General features: G+C 39.3%; 1 protein-coding gene and 1 long non-coding RNA gene across 4 annotated transcripts; both read right to left on the reverse strand.

Annotated features, from left to right (window-relative positions):
* Window positions 1-1,263: 1,263 nt before the first annotated feature.
* Window positions 1,264-4,298, reverse strand: LOC124145192. The gene is made up of 2 exons (XR_006862523.2): window positions 2,654-4,298; window positions 1,264-1,926 (listed from the first exon to the last, which is right to left on the reverse strand). It is a non-coding gene; the product is annotated as an uncharacterized LOC124145192 (long non-coding RNA).
* A 107-nt stretch (window positions 4,299-4,405) lies between these two features.
* LOC124145177 (baculoviral IAP repeat-containing protein 7-like) lies at window positions 4,406-22,962 on the reverse strand. 3 transcript variants are annotated; one of them, XM_048384050.1, is made up of 8 exons: window positions 22,881-22,962; window positions 14,630-16,268; window positions 13,414-13,577; window positions 12,448-12,505; window positions 9,109-9,255; window positions 7,940-8,080; window positions 6,544-6,603; window positions 4,406-4,738 (listed from the first exon to the last, which is right to left on the reverse strand). In XM_048384050.1, the coding sequence occupies exons 2-8, from the start codon at window positions 15,708-15,710 to the stop codon at window positions 4,542-4,544; spliced, it is 1,848 nt and encodes a 615-aa protein (XP_048240007.1). In that variant the 5' UTR covers window positions 15,711-16,268; window positions 22,881-22,962; the 3' UTR covers window positions 4,406-4,541. The 3 variants fall into 3 exon arrangements, with proteins under 3 accessions (XP_048240007.1, XP_048240006.1, XP_048240008.1); XM_048384049.1 differs by lacking the exon at window positions 22,881-22,962 and adding an exon at window positions 19,657-19,800; XM_048384051.1 differs by lacking the exon at window positions 22,881-22,962 and adding an exon at window positions 17,548-17,633.
* Window positions 22,963-24,085: the final 1,123 nt, after the last annotated feature.

Consider the following 24,085-nt stretch of genomic DNA (forward strand, 5'->3'; position numbering starts at 1 on the left):
GAAATATTAGATAATAACAATAATCATGATGATGACAACAATACACATGTAATAATAATAGTTGTTCATTTACAATGTGCTAATCTCCATATGCTGAGACAGTCTTGGTAGAAGAGATGTGTCTTGAGAAGTGTTTTGAGTGTAGAAATAATAAGCACAGGTTTTGAGTTCAAATGGTAGATGTGACTGATGTGCAATACCTCAAAATGTTCAAAACTTTCTTGATTCAACTGTGTGCATCCGAGCGCACTTCGTGCAGATATCAGAACGGGCTAGGTATTTTCAAGGGTTTTCTTGAATGGGTCATTCACTGTCTGTTTGAATGACAGCAGGGTGTCAAACACTCTGTGTAGATGCAGAAGATGTGGAGTTCACTAACTCATCATCAGGACTTCAAGTGTTTTCATCTTCATTTTTGTAGATTCATGAAGCGCCCCATTGTTGCCACATTCAATCAGGCAGATAATAGTGGTTCAGAAAAGTTGTAACAGGCTATTTGACAAGAAATACAGTGAAGCATGCCTTTTTATCCCTCTCAATTATAATTGAACCACACATTGATCACGCCACCTGCTCATTCCACGTCCAGACCTCAATGTTGATTCTCAGGTTGACCTTCCACAGATATGAAGGTAAAGTATACTGGGATCCATTAGACTCTTTATCTTAAACCAGGTGTGTATGAATAACAGTAAGCAGGGCCTCATCAAAAATTGTTGATTCTTCTACTTTTTCTCCATGTTACTGCTTTAGAGACATAACAGGGTAAAGAAACATTCATTGTGTTCAACTTTCTTCTGTTGTAGTAGAAGCTATCCTGTGATATATAATGCCTTGTATTTTAACGCTTATCCTTTGGTTTGTTTGGCTGCAAACTTCAGTCACCAATGGAGCTTTCTAAGTTTCTACATTATTCTCCAAGTGTATTGTGATCTATGATAACCCGAAATCAGTGGTCACGGATGTAGGTGACTGACAGAGCTTCTTGTAAAGTCTGGTTATAGGGAGTACCCATCTACATTGATGAGATCCTGCCAGAAAAACTTTAACAAGACCCACTTTTTGCCAGTCATACGTTTCAGCCACTGGTAAGTCATTACTCAAAGTTTGGGAGGAGTTAAGACACATCAATAAATGTCTACTCACAGCTTTGTTGACAGACATTTCAACTTGATTTGCTTTGGTTTGGGTTTTAATACGCTTTTCTAGACCTTCGTGTTCAGTTTCTTCTTTGTTGACATTTGAAACAGTGTGGGTTATGAGTATGTCATTGGAATTTCAGTAAATTAGGATATCAGGCTAAGCCTTTCTCATATCATGTATGGTTTCTTGAAGTATTCTGAAATTTGCTTAAAGGTTGTTTAAATGCCATCAGATTATTGATGATCCTGACTCAAGTTGGATGTCTTGAAGACAAAACAATTTTGTTTATGTCCACACCTACCCTCATGGAGTCTTTCTTTTCACTGTGATGTCTTCGGTGACCTTTTAGTTTTCCCTCCTTTGTACATCTTCATATCCTTATGTTTCTGTTTTAATGTAAACTGGTTTTGGAAACAACTGCAGGTTCAATCCTTGGTAGGATATTCACCTCTCCAAAAGCTCAAGCATGGAAGAAGATTTTATGTTGTTTGGACGCCAACTATGTTTTCTGTTTCTACAATTCAACTGATGTTTTCTTCATCCCCTTGCCCACGATCATCCATATCAATGAAGATAATGACCCTTGCTGACGTTTAGTGATTCGTCTGATGTGTTCCTTATTTACAGATTAACAGTGATTTCACAGACAAAGACCTTTGTCTCGATCACAAGGGTCATCCACTGCAACCAATAGGTTGTGTCTTTCTAGATTATGGCAAAATCTATCCCACCTCATCAAGCACTGGCAGTCTGCATCATAGTTGATTTGACACTGGTGCCAACCTATGATAAATAAAGTTGATGATATATGAGCAATGTAGGGATAAAATAACATGCAAGGTTTCTGTTGGTGCCACCAATAGTCGTGGTAACATTCACAATAAATACAAAACATAATTAATAAATACACTGGTTACCTATTTAAAAGACTGGCACAACCTTAGCCGTAATTCAATTCAATTTAATATTATTGTTATGAGAAACTAAATGTGTTTTGGAAGGGTCACTTGTCATTCCATTTTATGACTGAATGCAACTCCTCAACTGAGTTTGGTTTAACACCGCTTGTCAATCTGTCATGGCATGAATTTTCTGATTTCATGCAACAGTAGCATTTCATCTATAGTTGCTTTAATCTTAGATGATTACCACTTTGGTGACACTCTTGATGAAACCTCGAAACATCAAAGATTTGAACTTACCATAAGATGTTTTCTTTCGCCTAAGAGACCTTACTCTACACAACGAAACACAGCATCTTAGAGAACTGTCTCTTGTTGTGGTCTTATTATGTAGATTGTATCTTATTGCTACAAAGTTCATTACTGCAACAAATTTCGATATGCCACAATATATGATTACTCCATGAGTCCTAACATCTAACTGGATGGCATTTTGATGAACTGATTCACAGACTGAATAAACAAATTCATGCCAAATGAAAGGTTGTGTGTGGAATTTCTCTTTTTCAAAAACTACGAAAATATATTCTCACAAATCATTCACGCACCTGTGAAATCCCTGGTCATCCATGAAAACGCACTGTGTTCGGACATTCATGCCATAAGGGGTGAATTTGCACATCATATTGAGAGACATTTGTCAGAACTCCCTTTGCCAAGCATGGTTTTAAACAACAGAGCAAACATGCAAAAAACAGGTACAGTTGGAAATACAATGTAAGACCACACTTATTTCTTGGTACACTCATGTAAACATTTGAGTCGTGATCAGACAATCACGTGAAGGAACAGAAAATCCAGTGACATGATACATGTAGCGTATTGATGTTATGTTCATTTTGAATTTACGTCTGCTGTGTATGAGTGCTGAGGTTCTCCTTCTGATAAGTGATTGAAAGCTTTTAGAAATATGTTTATTTTGCAACCCTGTGGGGGCAGATTGAAATATTTCTTTTACAGCCGACTCGAATAATTAATTGACAAATGCTACTGAGTTTATGACGGAAGTCAGGGACTTCAGTCCACCAGCAAAAACAACCACCCAGTTCATGTGAACATAAAACGTCTACAGCAGAGAATAACCTGTCTCAATTATCCCTCAAACAATAATGGACATCATTCATAGAGATATATAAATTGTAGTCTCCATGTACAATTTTTACTGAAAAACTCTGAAATCCTAGACAAAACAAAGTGAGTGAGTGAGTTGGGTTTAACACCGCTGTGAACAGTATTCCAGTTCTATCACGGCAGCTTAATGTGGGAAGAAAGCCTGAAGTGATGTAGGTGTCTGACATAGAAATAATATAAGTATGGTCTTAATATAATAGAATATCAGTGAATACACAAGTAATAATGTTAACAAAATATACTTTTTATTGAAAAAATCTCAAAAGGAAATAAAAAGCAAGTTATAGGTGTGACAGTTGAAGCAAAGCATAAGTGAGCAAAGATTTATTAGCAGAAACAAAGAAAGTATTTCTCATTTTCCCAAAGAATGATGAAATGTTACACACAAACTCAATCAACAGAAATTACTAGATGGCTGAGAAGAAACAAATTTGCCAAAATTCATAATCCAACAAGGCTCTGTCAGCAATAGCATAATGAGCTCCTTCCCTTCCTCCGCCAGAAAAAAGGTTGTATGCAGATTGTCAAAAAGAAATTATGAAAATAATAACTGACTGTCTGAAGCAAGAGGTTTTAGAGTTGATCATGATACCTATCATATCACAAGATATTCCGCTCAAGTGACAAGAAGCAGAACAGCTAAACTATGCAGAACAGCTAAACAATGCAGAACAGCTAAACTATGCAGAACAGCAAAACTATGCAGAACAAAAGCAAATGAAGTTCTCATTTATACAATCTCATTAAAATGATATCTTAGTTCTCGCTCCTGCTAAACAAAGATCTGAGGACATGCCATTAGGGGTCACTTCAGAACGACCTTTCATCCGACCAATCAGAGCGTCACTTACCAGTTCATGACAGTGACAGTTGGATTGTGATTTCTAATCATGCAACCTCGTAAAAAGGTTAACACAGCGTATTCCAAATGATAGTTATGGGCTTAACGACTGAATCCATACAGGCTTAACAACTGAATCCATACAATCTAGACCATCTATTTATTAGCCATTCCAGAATGTTCTTTTGTTCTGGTTTCAAATTTTTAATCAAGAATGTCAAAATATATTTCAAGGCGTCGCCAATTTGAAATTAGTGCAATAAATCACGAGAAAGCTGCCTTCTGATTGACTAATGTGGACTTCTTGTCAGTCATTCCATTGGTCGGTCAAAGTTGGCGAAAGGTAGGTCTGACATGACCTGTAATGGGATGTCCTCAGATCTTTGATTAGCAGTAGCGAGAACTAAGATCTGATTTTAATGTGATTGTCTTTTATAATAAATACATTTCATTTCCCAGTACAATTATGACATAAATGTCCGAACGGTGCCACGAATGTTGGCTCTGCAAATGGGGCACTTCCGCAGGGCAGGTGCACAGGTCGCACAGCAAACAAGATGGCCACATGGTAGAAATACAACATTCACTTCCTCATCCATGCAGATCTTGCACTGCCTCTGTTCCTTCAGCTGTCTATTTTCTTCCATCAAAGACTGGGAATCTGCAAACAGGACATCATCATATTGGTTCGAGAAATGACAAAATAAGAGTATATTTTAGTATAAATGTAACACAATAACAATAGTTTCATTAAAGGCTTGGTGAATGTACTGACAAGTTTGAAACAAGCATTTTAAATCACAAATCACTTGTAACATTTTGGTAAGATCCTATGAAAAACACGAAAAAAGTGTTTTAGACAAAGTGTTAATCATCACAAGCAGTGCCAAAAACACTCCATCATGGAATCTGTGTATGCCTGTCACAGTAAAATACTACATGGTATGTGTGTGTGGCTGCTTGTACTAATCTAACCCGTAAAGAGCCGGGGTAGAATAGGTCTTCAGCAATCCAGGCTTGCCGTAAAAGGCAACTATGCTTTACATAAGAAGCAACTAACAGGAGCTGGTGGTCAGGCTCGCTGACTTGGTTTATGCATGTCATCGATCCCAATTGCGTAGATCAATGCTCATGATGTCAATCACTGGATTGTCTGGTCAGACACGATTATTTACAGACTGGTCATAAAGCTGGAATATTGAAAAGTGTGGCGTTAAACAACAAATAAACGAACAAATTGTACTAATCTGGTTTAATATTGCAAGACCAATATGACATGGATATCCCACTGACTCTGTATACTGACTGAGCTGACCAGTCCTTGCTTTATTAACTTAATGCTGAGTGCCAGCCAAGGAAAGAACAAGTACCATCTTTAACAAGAGTCACCTAAAGATGACATATTCCCCTATTGTGGTGCAACTCAGAAATGGAGTTGGCTACTTATACCAGAACCAATTTGATTCTTTGACATTGGATATGTTCAGTTCAGTGAAGAAAAACATAATGCTGTTCAGTTTTTTTAAACATCCTAAGTCATCAAAAGGTACCAGTTGACCACAAGACTGATCTGTATAGCAAGTTTCGTCAAGAAATATTCAACAGTTTTGGAGTTCTGCTCCAGAAATGAGCACTTCTCTCGTTTTCAGGGCAAGTCCAACTTTGTTTACAAAGCATGTATACGCCAACTGGGCGTCAACCGATATTTTGAAAACCTTGTCGTGCTTCTAATCAAGGTGCTTAATGATGCACTTCATGAGATAAGGCCCATTTCATTACAATATAGATCTTGATTATCGATCAGATCATCTTGACTGGGTGCCGACGTTTTGATTGAAGCAATTGCAAGTGATATGAGAGGTAGAATCTGACTGGACAGTAGGAGGGATATAGAACAGTCATAACGAGAAATAATCACTGGTGGTGCTACAATGGAGCCAGGAAATTCCAGCCTAGTTTGAAAACGGTGTAAACTGGACTTTTATACTCAGTTAATGCCCTTTCCTCAGGAAAATGTAAAAGTAGGTCACAGTGACCTACTTTTGAAAATCGTGACCTTGACCTAAGACTCACAACCTTTTTCGATATCATGTTTCAGTGATATACAGGAAATGCTTCTTCAGTTAATATTAAACTTCTTATTTCAAGTTATGACCTCGAGGATGAACATCACCTTTGACATGATTGGTCCCAGGGCATTAAAGGAGATATACATCGTATGATTTCCCTTAGATGGTTTTAACATGGTTTAAACATCAAGTGTAATGGTAGCTGGGGTCAAAACTCGGACAAAACTTTGAAGCATATCATATATTGAAATATTTAACCCACATCAACTGGGTATTCAATTGTTACTTTGATCTAATTTAATACACCGAAGGTGGACATCCAAAAAAAAAAGTGTTAAAATGTTATTCTCATTTGTTATTTGTGACTGACATGATGGCTGTGAACAATCAATCTTACCCTCATCACTGGAGTCATCATCGTCCATTGCTCTCTCACTTGAGTCATCACACTTCTCCCCTACAACACAGAACATATAGCTGGAAACATATAGAAACACTGAAAACCCCAGCAAGAGCTCAACACTCACACTGAAAAGTCTTTTGCACTAAAAAATATTCAGAAAAGTGTTTCCAGAAATCCTAACATGCCACAATGCATTTCCAGTGTGATACCATTACTTTTGCTTTGGTGAAATACATGCCTCCAACATCTAACATATCTGACCTCTAGCTGACATAATGAGGACAAAATAATGTTTGGGTAAGTGTGAGTGAGTTGGGTTTCATGACGCTTTTAACAGTATTCCAGTTATATCACGGCTAATGTTTGGGAAATACAATGAATTAATGAAGTACAGTTACCTTAAATAGAAAGTTACAACCACTTCGAGTTGAATGATATCACTTCCAGTTTATGAAATATATTTAATATTAATAAATAAATATGTTCAAACCCTAACCCCATAAAGATGGTATACCGTATTCACCATAAGTAATCTTTAGAAGCACATTATTGATAGAAAACTGCAGTGAAGAAGGGGAATATAATTGCATGGTAACTTTTATTGAAAACATTTGGTTTCGTTGACTAACTTTTTACAACCGCACAATCTCTGACAACAAGTTGAATTATTTTCAATGTTCTAAGCTCTCTGGGTGCATATTACGGCAATAATATCATCATGAAAGCAAAACAATTTTGAGTTAAGACTAAGAGTGAAATTCACCTCTAATTAGAGTCACAAGTATTGAATATTCCCCAAACCTATCGAGCATATAAGCTAAATATGATGTCCCTAGGTAGAATTCAACAGTTATATAGCATGTTATTCATTAAAAGTAGGTCACTGTGACCTTCCACTGATGTCATGCTTGTTATTAATGCACTACACAGGTATTGCAACAAATTAAGCACTTCAGGCATAAGACTTTTATAAAAATATAAAATAAAGGCAAAAAAAGGTATTTTAGTGAACATGGTGAAAATGGCAAACATACTCTAAGCATGACCGTCACTATGACCTTTACCTTTTACAGAAGAGAGTGAAGAATATTTCTAATCTTGATTCTCTTAAGTTTCACTGACCGTCAATAAATCCTTATACAATGAACAATCTTGCTTTCAGGCTATGACCTTGATGACCTTGACAAATAGGTTTCTCAAGGGCAAAAAGGAGATTTACATGATATATCCCTGATGTACAAGCACTGCATAGTTTCAAAAACTAACCAATGCAAATCCAAAACCTTAAACCTGGATTGATATAGATTTGACCTTTTCTTCATGAAAACATTCCATAAAACAAACATGATGACAATCAAATGAATGTTAGTACCCGGCATGCATCACTGACCTATGTCATCTCCAATGGCAGCAGGGACATTCTGGCTGGAAGGCCCGACAACTACTTTGGGTGTTTCAGGAGCAGATTGCTCCCCATCAGGAAGATGGAAGATGGCCTCCATCAGTGCTTCGAGGGAGGCAAAGTCATCACCTGTGAGTGAAGATCAAAGTTTAGAGAGCATGCTATATTCTCACTAACTGCGTGTTGAAAGAATGATGCTCCGTAGGACATCTTTCTTGAGTTGTGTTAATTTGTGAAGAATGCTCTTCTATCTAGAAGTGAGACCAGGCAATATCAGTCATGAAATCGGTGATAAATATCCTGAATACAATACCTAAATTCTTACTGTCAATATCCATATCTTTGAGTGAGGGCTTTGAGATTAATGTCACTTTGAACATAATTTCAGTTATATCATGAGGCGTCAGCATCATGCGTGAGGAAAGCCCTAAGTGTCTCAGTGACTCAGTGGCCAAACATGAATTCACAGCCAGATTATCCTGCATCACAGAAGTCACATCTTTGAAATGCAGCAGTTGAGATCACAACTTAGTATCAGGGATAACAATTTATTTTGTATGGCTATAATTGATATGGCATGGCATGACAGATTAATTAAAGTCTAAAGAAAAGACTGTGTTCTATAGCTTCATATGAGGAGTACATTATATAAATGATCTTCCTCAAAGACCTTCATGTGGGTGGAGTGAGTGAGTGAGTGAGTGAGTGAGTGAGTGAGTGAGTGAGTGTGAGTGAGTGAGTGAGTGAGTGAGTGAGTGAGTGAGTGAGTGAGTGAGTGAGTGAGTGAGTGAGTGAGTGAGTGAGTGAGTGTTTAGCAATATTCCAGCAATATCAGGGCGGGGGACACCAGAAATGAGTTACATATCAGCTTTTGATGGACATTAATAATCACCTCTTTGAAAGGAATTAGAAGTCATAAGGAAGAGAATACATGGATGTCAACTTCTTTATTATGAGGAACAAAACGTTTCGGAGTATATGCTTACAACTTCATCAGGTGAACTCATTGTAATAAATAAGTTGACATCCATATATTCTCTTCCTTATTAATAATCACATTCCATTATCAGGAAGTAAATATGGATATTAATGCTGACAGCCACTGCGGAGACAGTACTGGAGTATATTACAGTGTGTGTTTCAGCCATTGTCTGTACCTGTCTCCTGTAGTCGGTTCTGTATTGCTCTGGCCACCCGGTCTCGGGGGATGTCCATCTTCAGCACTGTCTGTACCATGGGGCTGTCCATCCGGGCAGACAACTCTCGCGGGTCTAGGGTCCGCACAGCTTTCTTGTTGGATGCACCTTGGAAAACATACATTTTTTATGAAGCTTACAAATGAATTAACTTTGCATGTTACTTCAAGAAAATAGAGCCACAAAGCTCTGTAGCTCCTCACCTGACTTATGAAGTTTTGTAACACTTCAACAAAAATCAATAGTGCGTTGAAGAAAAACTTGTGCAAAAGATTCTGTGGTTTTGTTTGTAACATTGTTAAGGTCAACGATGTTACATGCAGAAAGTGATGTCTTGATGTTTTCATGGTCATTACATTCACACCAAGTCTAAACCTTGTTCCCAGTGGTTATAACAAGGTAAAAGTGCAAATTTAAGACCTTTCAACTGCAAAGGGACCCCTGAAGATCCAGGGCACAATAGGTCTTCAGTAACCCATGCTTGCTGTTAAAGGCGACTATGCAATTCGTAAGAGGCGACTAACGGGATTGGGTGGTCAGGCCAACTGACTTGGTTGAAGCATGCAAAGGTCAGTGTTGGGGTCCAAGGCTTGTGTACCTTTTAAGTAGTCCGTCAAAAGAAACAGACCCCTCTATAAAGCCCTAGACTCAACGGTTGAAGAAATAGCTCTTTTGGTTTTGACCAGCCAAGGGGTAACTGACAAACATGTCACACTGGCAAAAACTGGTGTAGGATTGTGGAACTTTGCCTGGACCATTTATCCGCAGCCTCTCCTAATGTCACTAGCAAAAAAGTTACTTTTCGAAGTCAAGTTTAGTTTCCATCCTAACCATAAGCAAAAACCCTTTTTTCACCTTTGCTCCAATGTAAGCAGGTAATTTGATTTAAACATGGTGGCAGGGTAGTGTGCACTGGGGTCTACTTTGGTCTTTGGGACCCATGACAGTAATTTTCATTTTGGTGACACCCAGGCGGAAGAAGGGTCCTGTGCACAGAACACAGGTCACAAATCAGGTGAAGTAAAGCAACATTCGTCGCGGAGTGTCTTTGGATGGGTGACCGCCTTTCGGCAGCTTGGTTCCTGAGAATTTCTAGGGCGTTGGTCCTTGCCCCACACTGAAGCACATGTAACACATGTGGCGTCTCCTGGGCAAGCGACATTGTTCGAATATGGGCCTCTGTCAACCCAACAGTAAATGGGTGCCCGGTAGGATGAGATGGCAAAGTGGTTGTTAATCCTTTAGCACCTAACAGGCAGCTTGGGTTGTAAACTCCCCAGGGAGCTGAGAATATTTCTTGAGTGCACATAGATCCACTGACCAGGGTAATAATCGTACATTGAGCATGCCCCTGAGTGGTGTGGATATATGCGCAATATAAATAGCCTATTATTATAACTATTATGTGGGAAAAAAAGATGGAATCCAGATCAAAATTATAATACTGCCACATATTGAACATACATGTACCACTACCAACTACACCAATACCAAATTTAAATACATTTTCAAAAGATGGCTACTTTGGCAGGCATGTTTAAAATTGGATCAGAATTCTGTTAGCACTTTCTAGCGCACTATAGCTTAGACCATTGGCTTTGTAGTTTCAGAGGAAATGTTGAAATTGCAGTAACACTGGTAAAACAGGTCATAAATGGATCACAAATTAAAACATCTCAACAAACATATGTTATTAAAAAATAACATATTTGCCTGATAATATATCAATTTCCATAATGATACATCCATACATAACACAGTTTTGACCAAAAATGACATTTTTTTTATATGGCCATCATCGCAGCCATGTTAAAAATCAGATTGGAAGTCTGTGTAGAGGCACCCTAGTTGGGATCATTCATACATTTAGTTTCATTTCCATAGGCCTCCTAATTTCAGATGGGATGATGAAAATGAAAAAAATAAGGATGGATGGATAACCAGACAAACAACAGGCAATGCACCCCAACAAGATCAGGGCCATATGGCTGGTGAGATCAGGGCCATATGGCTGGTGAGATCAGGGCCATATGGCTGGTGAGATCGGGGCCATATGGCTGGTAAGATCAGGGCCATAGGGCTGGTAAGATCAGGGCCATATGGCTGGCTGGTAAGATCAGGGCCATATGGCTGGTGAGATCGGGGCCATATGGCTGGTAAGATCAGGGCCATATGGCTGGTAAGATCGGGGCCATATGGCTGGTGAGATCGGGGCCATATGGCTGGTGAGATCGGGGCCATATGGCTGGTAAGATCAGGGCCATATGGCTGGTGAGATCGGGGCCATATGGCTGGTAAGATCGGGGCCATATGGCTGGTGAGATCGGGGCCATATGGCTGGTGAGATCGGGGCCACATGGCTGGTGAGATCAGGGCCCTATGGCTGGTGAGATCGGGGCCATATGGCTGGTGAGATCGGGGCCATATGGCTGGTGAGATCGGGGCCATATGGCTGGTAAGATCAGGGCCATATGGCTGGTGAGATCAGGGCCATATGGCTGGTAAGATCAGGGCCATATGGCTGGTGAGATCAGGGCCATATGGCTGGTGAGATCGGGGCCATATGGCTGGTAAGATCGGGGCCATATGGCTGGTGAGATTTGGGCCATATGGCTGGTGAGATCGGGGCCATATGGCTGGTGAGATCGGGGCCATATGGCTGGTGAGATCGGGGCCATATGGCTGGTGAGATCGGGGCCATATGGCTGGTAAGATCGGGGCCATATGGCTGGTGAGATCGGGGCCATATGGCTGGTGAGATCGGGGCCATATGGCTGGTGAGATCGGGGCCATATGGCTGGTGAGATTGGGGCCATATGGCTGGTGAGATCGGGGCCATATGGCTGATAAGTGAGTGAGTGAGTTGGGCTTAATGCCACTTTTAACAGTATTCCAGTCATATCACGGCTTGTCAGCATAATGTGGGAGGAAAGCTCGAAATGATGCAGGTCTAAGACGTTTACCACTTCGGTGAAACCCACGAGCACAGGTATGGTGCTGACAAACCTAGACACCTAATCGGGGTGAACCGGGATTCGAACCCACAATCATAGGTTTCTGGCGTGCCCAAGGGCCGCAACTCTGCACAGCGAATCGCAGCGCCTTAGATGACTGGGCCACCCGTGCCCCCCGTGGCTGATAAGATCGGGGCCATATGGCTGGTAAGATCGGGGCCATATGGCTGGTAAGATCGGGGCCATATGGCTGGTAATGGCAACTAAACACTTTAGGCAGAGATGTAAAACTACAACAGTTGCAGTTGTCACTACTGTTACTGAGCTTGTATATAAATGTACATACCATTAGGTGATTTTTCCGACGTGGACGACGTGCTGTTGCCAGATGCAGACGTTGCAGGCTAATGGATATATTCATTGGATTAATACAGGGAAATGAATCATAAAAAAGTATTATTGAGAAGTGGTCCAAGCACACAGCAACCTAACATGCCTGATGTATTCTTTCGAGCTTTCGAGCTCATTCTAGTTCCTGAAGACCTCAAGTACACAGCCAGTAGGTAAGACAATCCTAGTTTCCACATTGAACCTGTATTACAGATGGATGAAACATTCAGATAACACACACAGAGCTCCAGATAAGCTTTTGGTGTTGTGGGTATTTTACCCATGCATTTTAGAATCATTGGGTATCAGTAATTCTATTTGGGTATTCAAATTTCTGTTACCCACAAGTTTTTACACATGTGGATATTTAAGTTAAATATTTATAAACACTATTCATCTAGTTCCTGCAAACTGGTGTGGTGTGGGTTCGAGAGCTTTATAGGACTCAAAAATACCACGATACTTCCACAAGTAAGTGTGATGGAAAATGATCACGATACAACTGTCATCGTGGAGTTTGGCAAGGTTGAGGAAATGCCCATTTATTATTTCAAAATAAGTTGCTGATTTACTAATCGAATATGCAGGGTTACTTCACAATATGTTGATGATACGCACAAGTTTTTTTGTAGCGTATCTGTAATGTCTGTTGCGTATTTGATACGCTTGGATTTTATTTTACTGCGTATTTCTGCATTTCTGATGCGTATTTTACACAGATACGCAGCTTATCTGGAGCTCTGACACAGCATATTCACGGTGGATCCAAGGAAGTCAAACTTAATTACAGGTAATTATCAATAAAGATCTGCATAAACTGAGCTATTATTTGTTGATATAAATCCAAGAGGACACATTCTAAAACAGAACATTAGTGATTGTCTATCAAAAGGCTTGCTCAGGTTGTACTATAACAAGCTACCTCTCGTCCTCCAAGGGCAGTCTGGATGAAGTTGTCTCCCTTGACTTGACGAACATACGGGCAACGGGGAAACCATCTCGCATGTTCAGACCATGGATCATCACCACGTTCCCATGTGCGCAAACCACCATCACAGTAGAAACATTTCACGCTATCTCCAAAACCTGTGTCATTGAAAGAAAAAAAGCCTTTATTATTAATGGAACTTAAAGAGAGCACGAACCACCATTATATTATAACTGACACAAACTTCAATCTAAATTATGCAATAGTTGCTCTGTTTACTGTTTCAGAGGAATGTTACCTCATTTTGATTTAAAAATACAAAAGAGACGTGCATTTTGTCAGTTACTGTCACTTTTCTTAAAACATTAAGAACTAGGTGTTATCAAAGTGCTGGCTGCAACCATAAACCTAAAAAATAACCGATGGGTTTTATACAATTTGATGTTACGTTGCATGGCCATTCTTCAAACTTCTACAGGTCATAAACCAAGACCATTTCACAAATGTGTGCGTGCGTGCGTGCGTGCGTGGCTGCTTGTACTAGTCTGGAGTTCAGCCAGTATTACAGTTCTATCCCAATGAGATACCATTCCACAGTTTAACATGGATACCTTGATAGACACAGTATACCGATCCCAGTCCTTGTTTTATCCCCTTAAGGATGAGTGCCAGGCAGGGTAACAACAAGACCCATCATTTGGTATGAAGAGGTCAGGTGATCAAACAAAAGACCTTCCTCTCGCCAGGCAGATGCTCTTTCCACTACACTACAGAGGTGGTTTCATAAGATTGGTTGGTTGGTTTGTTGTTTAACGCTGCACTCAGCAATTTTTCAGCTGTATGACATTGGTCTGTAAATAATCCAGTCTGGACCAGATAATCCAGTGATTAATATCATGAGCATCGATCCACGCAATTAGGGTCGATGACATGTTTCAACTAAGTCAACGAGCCTGACCGCCAGATCCCGTTAGTCGCCTCTTACAACAAGCATGGTCGCCTTTTACAGCAAGCATGGGTTGCTTTAGACTTATTCTACCCCAGATCTTCACGGGTCTTATGACCACAGGCATATTTGCACATTTCACTGAGGTACATTGCAGGCTTATCAAATATGATGTCTCTGAAATAAAGTGATGTCATGTCCTGACACACTTTCCATTGATTAAAAATAGCTGCAGTTACCATAAAGTAGAAGCAAAATACTTACCAGCATAAAAGAAGCCAGCCTTGGCCAGCATCTGAGGTGTCTGTTCCTTTCCACTGGGCCAGTTTCTGAAGGAGCTGACTCGGGAAGCTTCCACTGCATACTGTGGGTGTCTGGGCCGATCAGTAACAATCCCCAGGCTGGCATCACTGACCACAGCAGCTGGCTGGGTGACGTTCATGAACTCAGATGTTCTGTTTGCAGATATGATAGCGGCTGGGTCCGGGACATTTCCTACATCCAATCCCATGACATAAGGGCACATAGGAAAATGTCTCCGATGTTCTTCCATAGGGACATCGTCTTCGTCCCAGTTGCGAAGTATTCCTCTACAGAACACGCATTGAACGCGATCAACAGTCCCAGTAAAGTAGAATCCAGCTCGGGACAGATCTCTGGGGTCTGGAGTGTTCTGTCTTGGCCAGTTGGCATCAAAGCTGGAGAATCGGTTGGCCTCCTGCTTCATAGGTGCAAATTCCTCCCTGGTTGGGGTAGCTTCTGAATCATGTCCAAGTCCGAGTCCTCCGGCCGTGCCAATCGCCTGGCGACTTGTTTCTGCTGCCCCAGAGTCTGTAGCCACAACGGGGAAGTTTGTCTGAGCTGATGTTGCCTGATTCTGCCTGAAGGTGGCGCTGGAATAGTCTGGACTGTCTTGAGGTCGATTGCTAAGAGCCGACGGTATGTATGGCGATGCATCAGGGCCACAATATTGGCGATGCAGGTTCTCTTGAATTTGCTGATATTCAGCACTTTCGGGGACATATATTGGGATATTCATATTGTCGCTGCCAAGACAGAAAATGCATGTTGGGGAGAGTTCTTGGTGGACAAGCATTGGGATCATGTTTCGATTCCAGCCACCTTTTGTGATATCACAGGAATAACACTTGACAATATCATCAATACCTGTATAACTGAAGCCTGCCTTTGCTAACTGAATAGGTCTAGCATTTTCATACATTGTCCAACTGCTAAATGTCTGAAGCCTCACAGCTTCATATTTCAGGTTTTCACCTGGGGAAAATGAAGGTGCATTATTAAGACGCTGAAAGTAGGTGTTAGGTAGTGACACTGCTGAAGCCATGATTAACAAACACACTTATATATAAAAATACACAGAAGGATAACTTTCAAAGGTGTTAGAAATGTATATCACGCAGACACACGTGATCCAACTCGTCAATTCGTTCACTTAGTTCACTTCTTTGATCTGAAGTATCTTTGCTGAAAAATATGAAACCAGAATCCCTTCTGGTAAGCCTGTCGACCTGTACTCTTTTTGTAGGGTACTGTGGTGGCTTGTATTCCCTTTTTCTGTCAGAACACCCTCTTTTCATGTGTCTTGAATGAAACCTTTTCTTTCTAGGTGATCTCGCCTTGTTTTGGACTATTGGATCCGGGACAATAATTTCCTCATCAGCATCAATGAGGCTACCATCTACAGCAGGGCAATCGGAAGCTTCAGTGAGGGTTATAGTGGAATGTGGACACAATATGCACCACAACACATAAAGAATGAAACCAGGTGTGATGAACACATCTATTTCCTTTGATTCCAAGAGGTTTATGTCTTCCTTGTATATCTTTTCATTATCCAGCCGTACCATGTTGCCATTTGTGAAAGGGAATAGAAGCAAAATACCTGTAAACAAATTAATAACTATCTTACAAAACTGAGCTTCAAAGATCTGGAGCTAACCTGTTTTTTTCTGTGAGTGTGTGAGTATTTATTGTTCTACGCCACATCAGGATCTTGCAGCTATTCGCGACGAGGGATTTTTCTTAATATAACATGAGATCAGAAAGATCAAACAAGGGCAGAGATAGATATTGTTTTTCTTTTTAAGTGTGACACAAGGCACTCGTTATAATGTGTTGGTGTTCCCTTTGGAATTTAAATGTGCCAAATAGAAGAGTCATTTTGAATCATCTACAAACATGACAAGCTCTTGATGTTATCTTACCATCAGTAAGATTATGAGCAGTTGTAATTTAGAAATTAATTCCCATCCGCCACGATTCGCTGTGCAACCCAACTCACTCACTCACTAACCTTTTCAAAGGTTCAGTTTTTTAATCATACTGCCGATTGAGCGTGTTAATAGATTTATAATTTGTCATGCATTTTTCCTGTTTATTTGTTTGAAAGCATATTTAGGAGAAAAACCTAGTGTTCAATTTCAATGTAGAGGTTTCAAATGAAGATAGTGTGAGGTTTCAAATTTGCAAAATTTACAGGTATCAAATCAAAAAGTGAAACCTCTACATTGAAAACACACCAGGTTTATCTACCTCCTACCATGATACACGATGCCAAAGAAACATGAACATGTGATGTGGCATCAGATAATCCTAATATTTTCAGTAAGTTTCTGGGATCGGGTTTACTTTGTATGTTTGCTTATGTACCCAATCCAAACACTTTCACCATAATTTCAGCTTCCTTAGTCAAGCAGTATCAGCATTATCAGAGAAGATATTTAAGAGCATGGTAAAACTACTAAAAGGGCAAATCTCTTTCTATCTGCTTTATCTTGAATCTATACTGTCCAACTTCCAAAAAGTCTTGTAATCATTATTTCTTTGGACTGCCTCATATTGCTGATTGCTAATCCATGTCCAAGACCCAGGTCTTGTTTTTCATCTACATGGATGTCTGACAGTATTGAGACAAAATTACCGAGAGTTATTGCTTTCATCAGGCTTCAAAGCACTTACAGAATCTTATCACCTGGAATTGTTTATGGCCTGACTGCAGTATACATGGCTTAACATAATTATTAAATAGTCAATGAAAACATGACTCACTATAGTCAATGACTGAAAAAAGCATATAGCATTTGGCAAAAATAACCACAAATGAACCTGACTTTGTGTTTAAATATATGCCAGATATATGTTGATTGATGTTAGCTACTTACATACTGAGAGTTGATTTTGATGTATCTAGAAATTCATTGTCTGATTGACCAATGTTGATCTTTCCATAGTTTGATAGATTCCTGACTCTTTCTTGCATTACTGTCAAATTAAAGATATAAGAGAGTCTTTGAAGAAATCTTAGTGTGCATATAATAAGCTCTTTTGGATGTTTTTAAAAAACACTCTTTCTTTTTTTCTGTAAATATTTGATTCTTGTGACCACGAATAACGAATTCAATTCATGAAGGGATACTGTTCGATTCATCGAATACGCGAGTGAATCGTACTAGCCCCACTGATTAGTACATGTATTTTGTATTCCAACTTCAATAAACACTCATTTAAAGCTAAAAAAGGATTAATCTAGAATGATCCAATAACTGTTTATGCTTGGTGCGGGGGCATGGGTGACCCAGTCGTCTAAGGCGCTGTGATTCGCTGTGCAGAGTTGCATCCCTTGGGAACGCCAGAAACCTATGATTGTGGGTTTGAATCCCGGTTCGCCCTGATTATGTTTCAAGGTTTGTCAGCACCATACCCGTGCTTGTGGGTTTCACCGAAGTGGTAAACATCGGAGACCTGCATCACTTCGGGCTTACCTCCCACATTAAGCTAACATGCCGTGATATAACTAGAATACTGTTAAAAGCCAGGTTAAACTCAACCCACTCACTCATGCTTGGTGCAACACGAGGATACACATGCATATAAATCCATTTGATATATATTTTTGACATTCAGGTATTAGGCAGCATTTTGTTCACACACAGTTTCCGAAAAGCTGTTAAATAAAACAAATTCTCGCACAATGTTCACTTGTCAGATGTTATGAAAATGTGCGTCTGAAACAAAAAATCGGCTTCATAGCACCCTCTTGTTGCACCAAGCATGAACAATTATTGGATCATTGTAGATTAATCCTAGTTTAGCATTAAATGAGTGTTTATTGAAGGTTGTATACTAAATTCATGTACTAATAAGGCGGATGTCAGATTACGCAGTATACTGTATTTTTTAAAAGGCCCTTGACTGGTGACGATGCTATAATGCAACATGTATATATACAATGTGTACATTATGCATTATACATACATGTATATATATGACGTCAGACGGTGAGTGCATGACGAATGATACATTGTGCACCTCAGCATGCAGTTATATCATATACACGGCAGAACAAGCCGATTAAACTCTGAATGATTTGCAAATTGCAGCGCCATGTGGCGTTCTTTATTGTCAATGTCCTTTCGTGCTCACTGATGTTCTTTATTATAAATGCCCTTTCGTGCTCACTGACATTGGTGCGTACAGTACATGTTCTTTCTTTTCTAATGACGTTTTGACATTTGACTATTAATATTGCATACTTTTGACCTTTATTTCTGTATTTGTTTAACCGGCGTCTGTTTGTTTTGTATTTTTACCTTTATTAGTGTCATTTTGTTCTTTATTTCTAATATTTGACCCTAATGCGAACTTTTTTCCAACTTTGTATTTTTTGACCGAATGGCCGCCCATAGATCTTGTAATCTTTATTTCTGCCTATAAAACAATGCCTTGCAAAACCGAAAATACAATTTTTATGGAAAATCATTAGTCAAGTCATTTATCTCCACTTTCACATTTTAATTAACAAAGTTTGTTATCACCTAGCTGTTTGTTTACCTGAATTCTCCAAAAGGCCACTATATCTAGATCTCTATGTAATTTTTTTAATTATGCATAATATGATGTTAACGGATAAGCGTCACCATTTCAAGTTGTGTATGCATTAAGCGTTCACAACATCTACTAAAATCAGTCTTCCACGCCATATGGAAAACCGCGCCCTCTGCCGGCGGAAGTTGACACATCTTGCGATAACGCCCGAACATCCGCGGAGAGACCTTAGAAATAACGGCCGGGATCCAAACATTAAAAAAACAACAACACGGGTTTCTTATTGTCCTCTGATTGGCTGCTTCTCTGCTGGGAAGACCATATCTGCCTGTGACAGACAGAACTGTAACGGCTAAAACGCGGATAATGAATCATGAAATATGATAGCATTTCTTAAATATTTAGGCTAGAATGAATAAAACATATTATTATATTGGTGTACTTACCAAAGACAAATCATATCGTGTTTATCTTTGAAACATTAACAGACTAGAGTCAGGTCTGGGTAGGAGAGTGCCTCCACATGTAGACTGGTTCCCGGATCCTCCGCTTGGTGTCGCTGCACTTGTCTGTCGCAGGAACGAACGGGAACCAGTCTACTCTACATGTGACAGGTCATTGCGGTAAATTTAAAAAGCACGAACGGTACGGAAACACGAAATAATGCATATCAGCTGCCATAAACATTTCATATTGAAAATTATTAATAGGTTTCATAAAAGTTATTTTCAAAATTAACAAAATGTGGGACGTACGATATTTGATGCCCAAATTATTATAATATTTTGCTATGCTTCTAATTTCGTACAGTGAAATTTTCAATTTTCTATTTGATATACCCTCTTATGAAACACTTGAATAAGCATTGATAAACAAATTAAAATGACAAAAAGAATATATATTGTCACCTTAGTGTATGGTCATTGTTGAAGTCCATTTTGAAGTAGTCGCTCACTGTCATAAGCTTATTTATATGAAATATTAAGTAACAGACATCAGCACACCTTATCCCTGTTTTCATTTAGATCTATCCGAAAACATTGTTTATCTCTTATCACGCGTCCAGTGCCACATTACTACGCAGCCTTAAAGTAAAACGACAACACAAAGACTATACACCTAGTAACTGTACATGTTTTAAGATATATTACAAAAAGATACTACAAACATTGTCAGGCTGTCTGTATTAATTTTTCCCCGACGTATTAACAAAAGTACCACCATCATTGCACATTCATAAAATTCCTAGATCTTTCTTCAAGTACGTGTATTAAAAAGTTGTTTCCGGAAAAAAAACACCTCGAAATACGTCCAAAATTAGTGAAAAGCATTTTTTTTTTTTTTCGCCCGCCCGCTTCCTTGTTGGTTGAGGTTGGAGATGACAAACACATAAAATAATATAGATGGCCTAACGACTAAAGAAACATGTAGAAGATTTCTAGTCAACACCAAAACTCTATCTAATAAGTGTTGACTGTGTAAGTATTGATAACTGATGAGCAAAATCGGTAAAACAATCGGTATCAGCGAGGTACAACTGTAGTATTCATACTGTAGCTAATAAAACATTAGGCATACGTTTTAACCCAATACAAAGAAATGTCTGTCTTAAGTACAATTATTCATCTGTTTATACGTTTTCTGTCAACTTTACAGAAAATGGCACTTTCAAAATCAGTTCAGCGCCGTGAAATATTTGGAAGCGGACGTGAAATAGTGATCGCGGTCGCACGTTCAACTATAAACACCCTAACTGTGTGATGATGTTTATTTTGAAAATGAAGTTGAAATAATAATTGGTTTGCTACAGAAATCCTTAGATCATCCCAAATGAGGGTCTGCAGTGGCAAACGTTGTTTGTCGTGTTCTGCATGGCATATCGGAAAAAAATAAACGACCCCGTGTCTGCCACATTTTTCGCAAGATGTGTTCTCGAATATTTCGAAAAAAATGGACTTCATCAATGCTCCAACTTGTTCGTTCTGTTTTGATTCAAACGGGGCAGTATTAAAATTTATAAAGTTAGTTAGATGGGAAAAAGACGCCAGTACTCTAAGCAGGCCCTGGAGTTTATTAATAAATTAAGTTTATTAATAAATTAATAAATTCTACTAATGATTATTAATAATGGGATATAGATCTACATATTAATATAGTTTTTGAACCTAAGCATTTCCTTTTGTGCGATAATTCGAATTGTGATTCAACCAATATATACAAATTTTCATAAGAAATAACAGCTACGGGAGTACCTTTCAGGTGCTGTACGGAATTAAAATACATGTACGATATTAGAAGAAATTGCGTACGATATTACAGTTACACTGTACGAATTTAAGTGATCGTTATTAGCCTCCTTTGACTGAACGTGTGGTCAAAACGGAAATCGGAATGTACAACCGGTTTAATGGGGTGGCAAGATGATTGGATAACCTTTCGTCTGGCATGCCCCATGACACAGTATCTGCATACAAAGCTTGGTGGTTGAGACCGGCGACCAAAAGTGTACGATATTCGAAGAACTGACTCTATGGTTTTGGCCTGTGTCGTGTCGTATCCAAGCTTCTCACAGCGTTAAGCACGTTCGCGGAGCACTCTACCGAGAGTGTCGCGCTGGAAAGGAGCTTGGTGTGGTATGCCGATGTTTCAACTTCCGGCTTCAACTCCGTCAATAAATTCAGAGACCATGGTCTCTGATAAATCATGCAATTGACATAGAATCAGGGTATGAAACTCCCAAAAAATTCAGCCAGACCACAGGACTGGCTAGCTGAAAAACTTGCCAGCCCTGACCAAAACCTGCCTGCCCACTATAATCATATGTTTCTCAGGATAAGCTAACGGGGTTTCTTTTTGGTTACATTTTATCATTCATCTTTACATGTGAATTAATGCTTATCATCGGGAAATATTTAGAATATTTTCACATATGAAATATAACCCGACCGTCGGGCAGGGGGATTTGAAAATCTGGCAGCCCGAGTTGAAATCAACCCGTCTCGGACGGTCGGGCAGGCAGGTATTTCGAACACTGATAGAATCTACTTTTATTTAAATTCTATTTATGATTCAATATTCGTATGAATACTAAGCGACCTATAACATTTTGTCCGTCTGCATGCAAATCAGTTCACAGCTTAATACATATTTGATTTCAAGAATAAATCACAGGAGTCCGTATCTAAAAACAGACGCCCTCATGCATATTCATGACCATCTCTACACACTACTCAAACATAGCATCGTCCAATCGTCATCAAGCTCTCGAGCGTATGTTCGAATCTCCAAAAATGATGCCATGCTAGAACAACGGTTCATCGTGAAATACACCACGTCTCGTTCTTCATTGGTCTCTGCGATTTATCTAAGTAACTAATAAACATAACCGAAACATAACAAAACGGATTCTGTAACCTTGGTTACGAAATATACTGACGTCCACTGGCACCGCGTTACGCAACACATTCAGGCTTACAATATAATACATATATTATAATATTCATGTGTGTAGCTTTAGCATGACCTATATACAAACACAGTTTACAGTGCTCCACCATATATATATTATGTGACATATGAACACATCCTGGTGCTACCATACAAGATGTTCATATGTAGGTCTAACTGTGTATCATTGCAACGACGTATATATATATGTCTCTGAACTTACCTGTCCTAAACGCGTCAATGAAAATGAAAATTATTATGTTTGTTATCTCACATGACGTAATCGACCGAAATATACTGGTAAGTACGGTCATGTGAGATATGTAGGCGTGTCACATGCTGCAAAGTCCGTGCCATTTAACACGCATTAACGTAAATGATGTTTAAAACGCCGATCAAACACAAACACGTCCAGATATGGGCACAATTACAAAATAAGAAATATCTAATACAGAAATGGAGATTGCTCCCAGGTTTATATCATAATATATCGCATGTAGAAATCTATTTCTAATGACAACTCATTCCCTTGCCAGTACTTGACCTTGAGTTGTTAGACATTTTACATAAATTGTATTTGTAAGAATAATCTTATGATTCGAGAATTATTTTTTTTTTAAATTCACGGGTTCTTTTGGGTGACAATTTCTGTGACCTAGCTGTTACTCGTGCATTACTTATCGAACATATTCCTTAACCTCATTTGGCGGTACGCCAGCCGAGGTGTTTGGACATGCTTGTTAAATTTAGACACAGCACACCAAAATCTTCCATCACGGGTCATCATGACCCGATAAGCCATTGTTATCGCCATTCTATGTCACTTAATGTACCGTGAGTGGGTCTCTAACGTCACAGACGCTGACTACACACACAATGAATTTTATTAGTTAACCGCAAGAAAAGTCAATACACATTGGGAGGTTTCCCCCCTCATTAATCCTGGCAGTTATAGGAAGCGATCTGTTATGTTAATATAACACCAAGCCGACCTTCGTCAGTAAACAAATACGTAAACAGTTCCGCCGTGACAGTAGCACTGGGCGCAAGTAATTAATGGGAAGAGTCGCGTCCCTTGCAAGAGGCATACCACTCGATAAACCTAGCGCTGTGGCCTGCTCTGGGAAAGGGACGTTTCTTGATAGAAATGTTGCAGCCAATTTTGTCAAATTATTCATTTTCCCTTCAATTTATGCAATTTTGACCCCCTGAAAATTCCTGCACACACTTGCAAGCTTACTACCCAATGAAAATTGTGTACAGATACCTCCTTTATGCAATAGAAAAGGTTTAAGGTATACTGGAAAATGTGGGAACGAAAATCTAAACTAAGCCTCATTTCAGCTGGTGGCCAACTGACTATGGGGAGTCTTCCTTAATTTTTGTCATCTTTTACATTTAGATGAGAGTAAAACTTTAGTGCAAGCC

Source organism: Haliotis rufescens, unplaced genomic scaffold (assembly GCF_023055435.1).
Source record: "Haliotis rufescens isolate VD_foot unplaced genomic scaffold, xgHalRufe1.0.p SCAF_5, whole genome shotgun sequence".
Classification (NCBI taxonomy): domain Eukaryota; kingdom Metazoa; phylum Mollusca; class Gastropoda; order Lepetellida; family Haliotidae; genus Haliotis; species Haliotis rufescens.

Coding starts and splice junctions, on each gene's coding strand:
- LOC124145177 (XM_048384050.1), bottom strand. CDS start 15,710: ATGGCTTCAGCAGTGTCACTACCTAACACCTACTTTCAGCGTCTTAAT. Junction 12,506..13,413: donor CTGCCCTTGGAGGACGAGAG/GTAGCTTGTTAT, acceptor TATATCCATTAG/CCTGCAACGTCTGCATCTGG. Junction 4,739..6,543: donor TGATGACTCCAGTGATGAGG/GTAAGATTGATT, acceptor TCCTGTTTGCAG/ATTCCCAGTCTTTGATGGAA.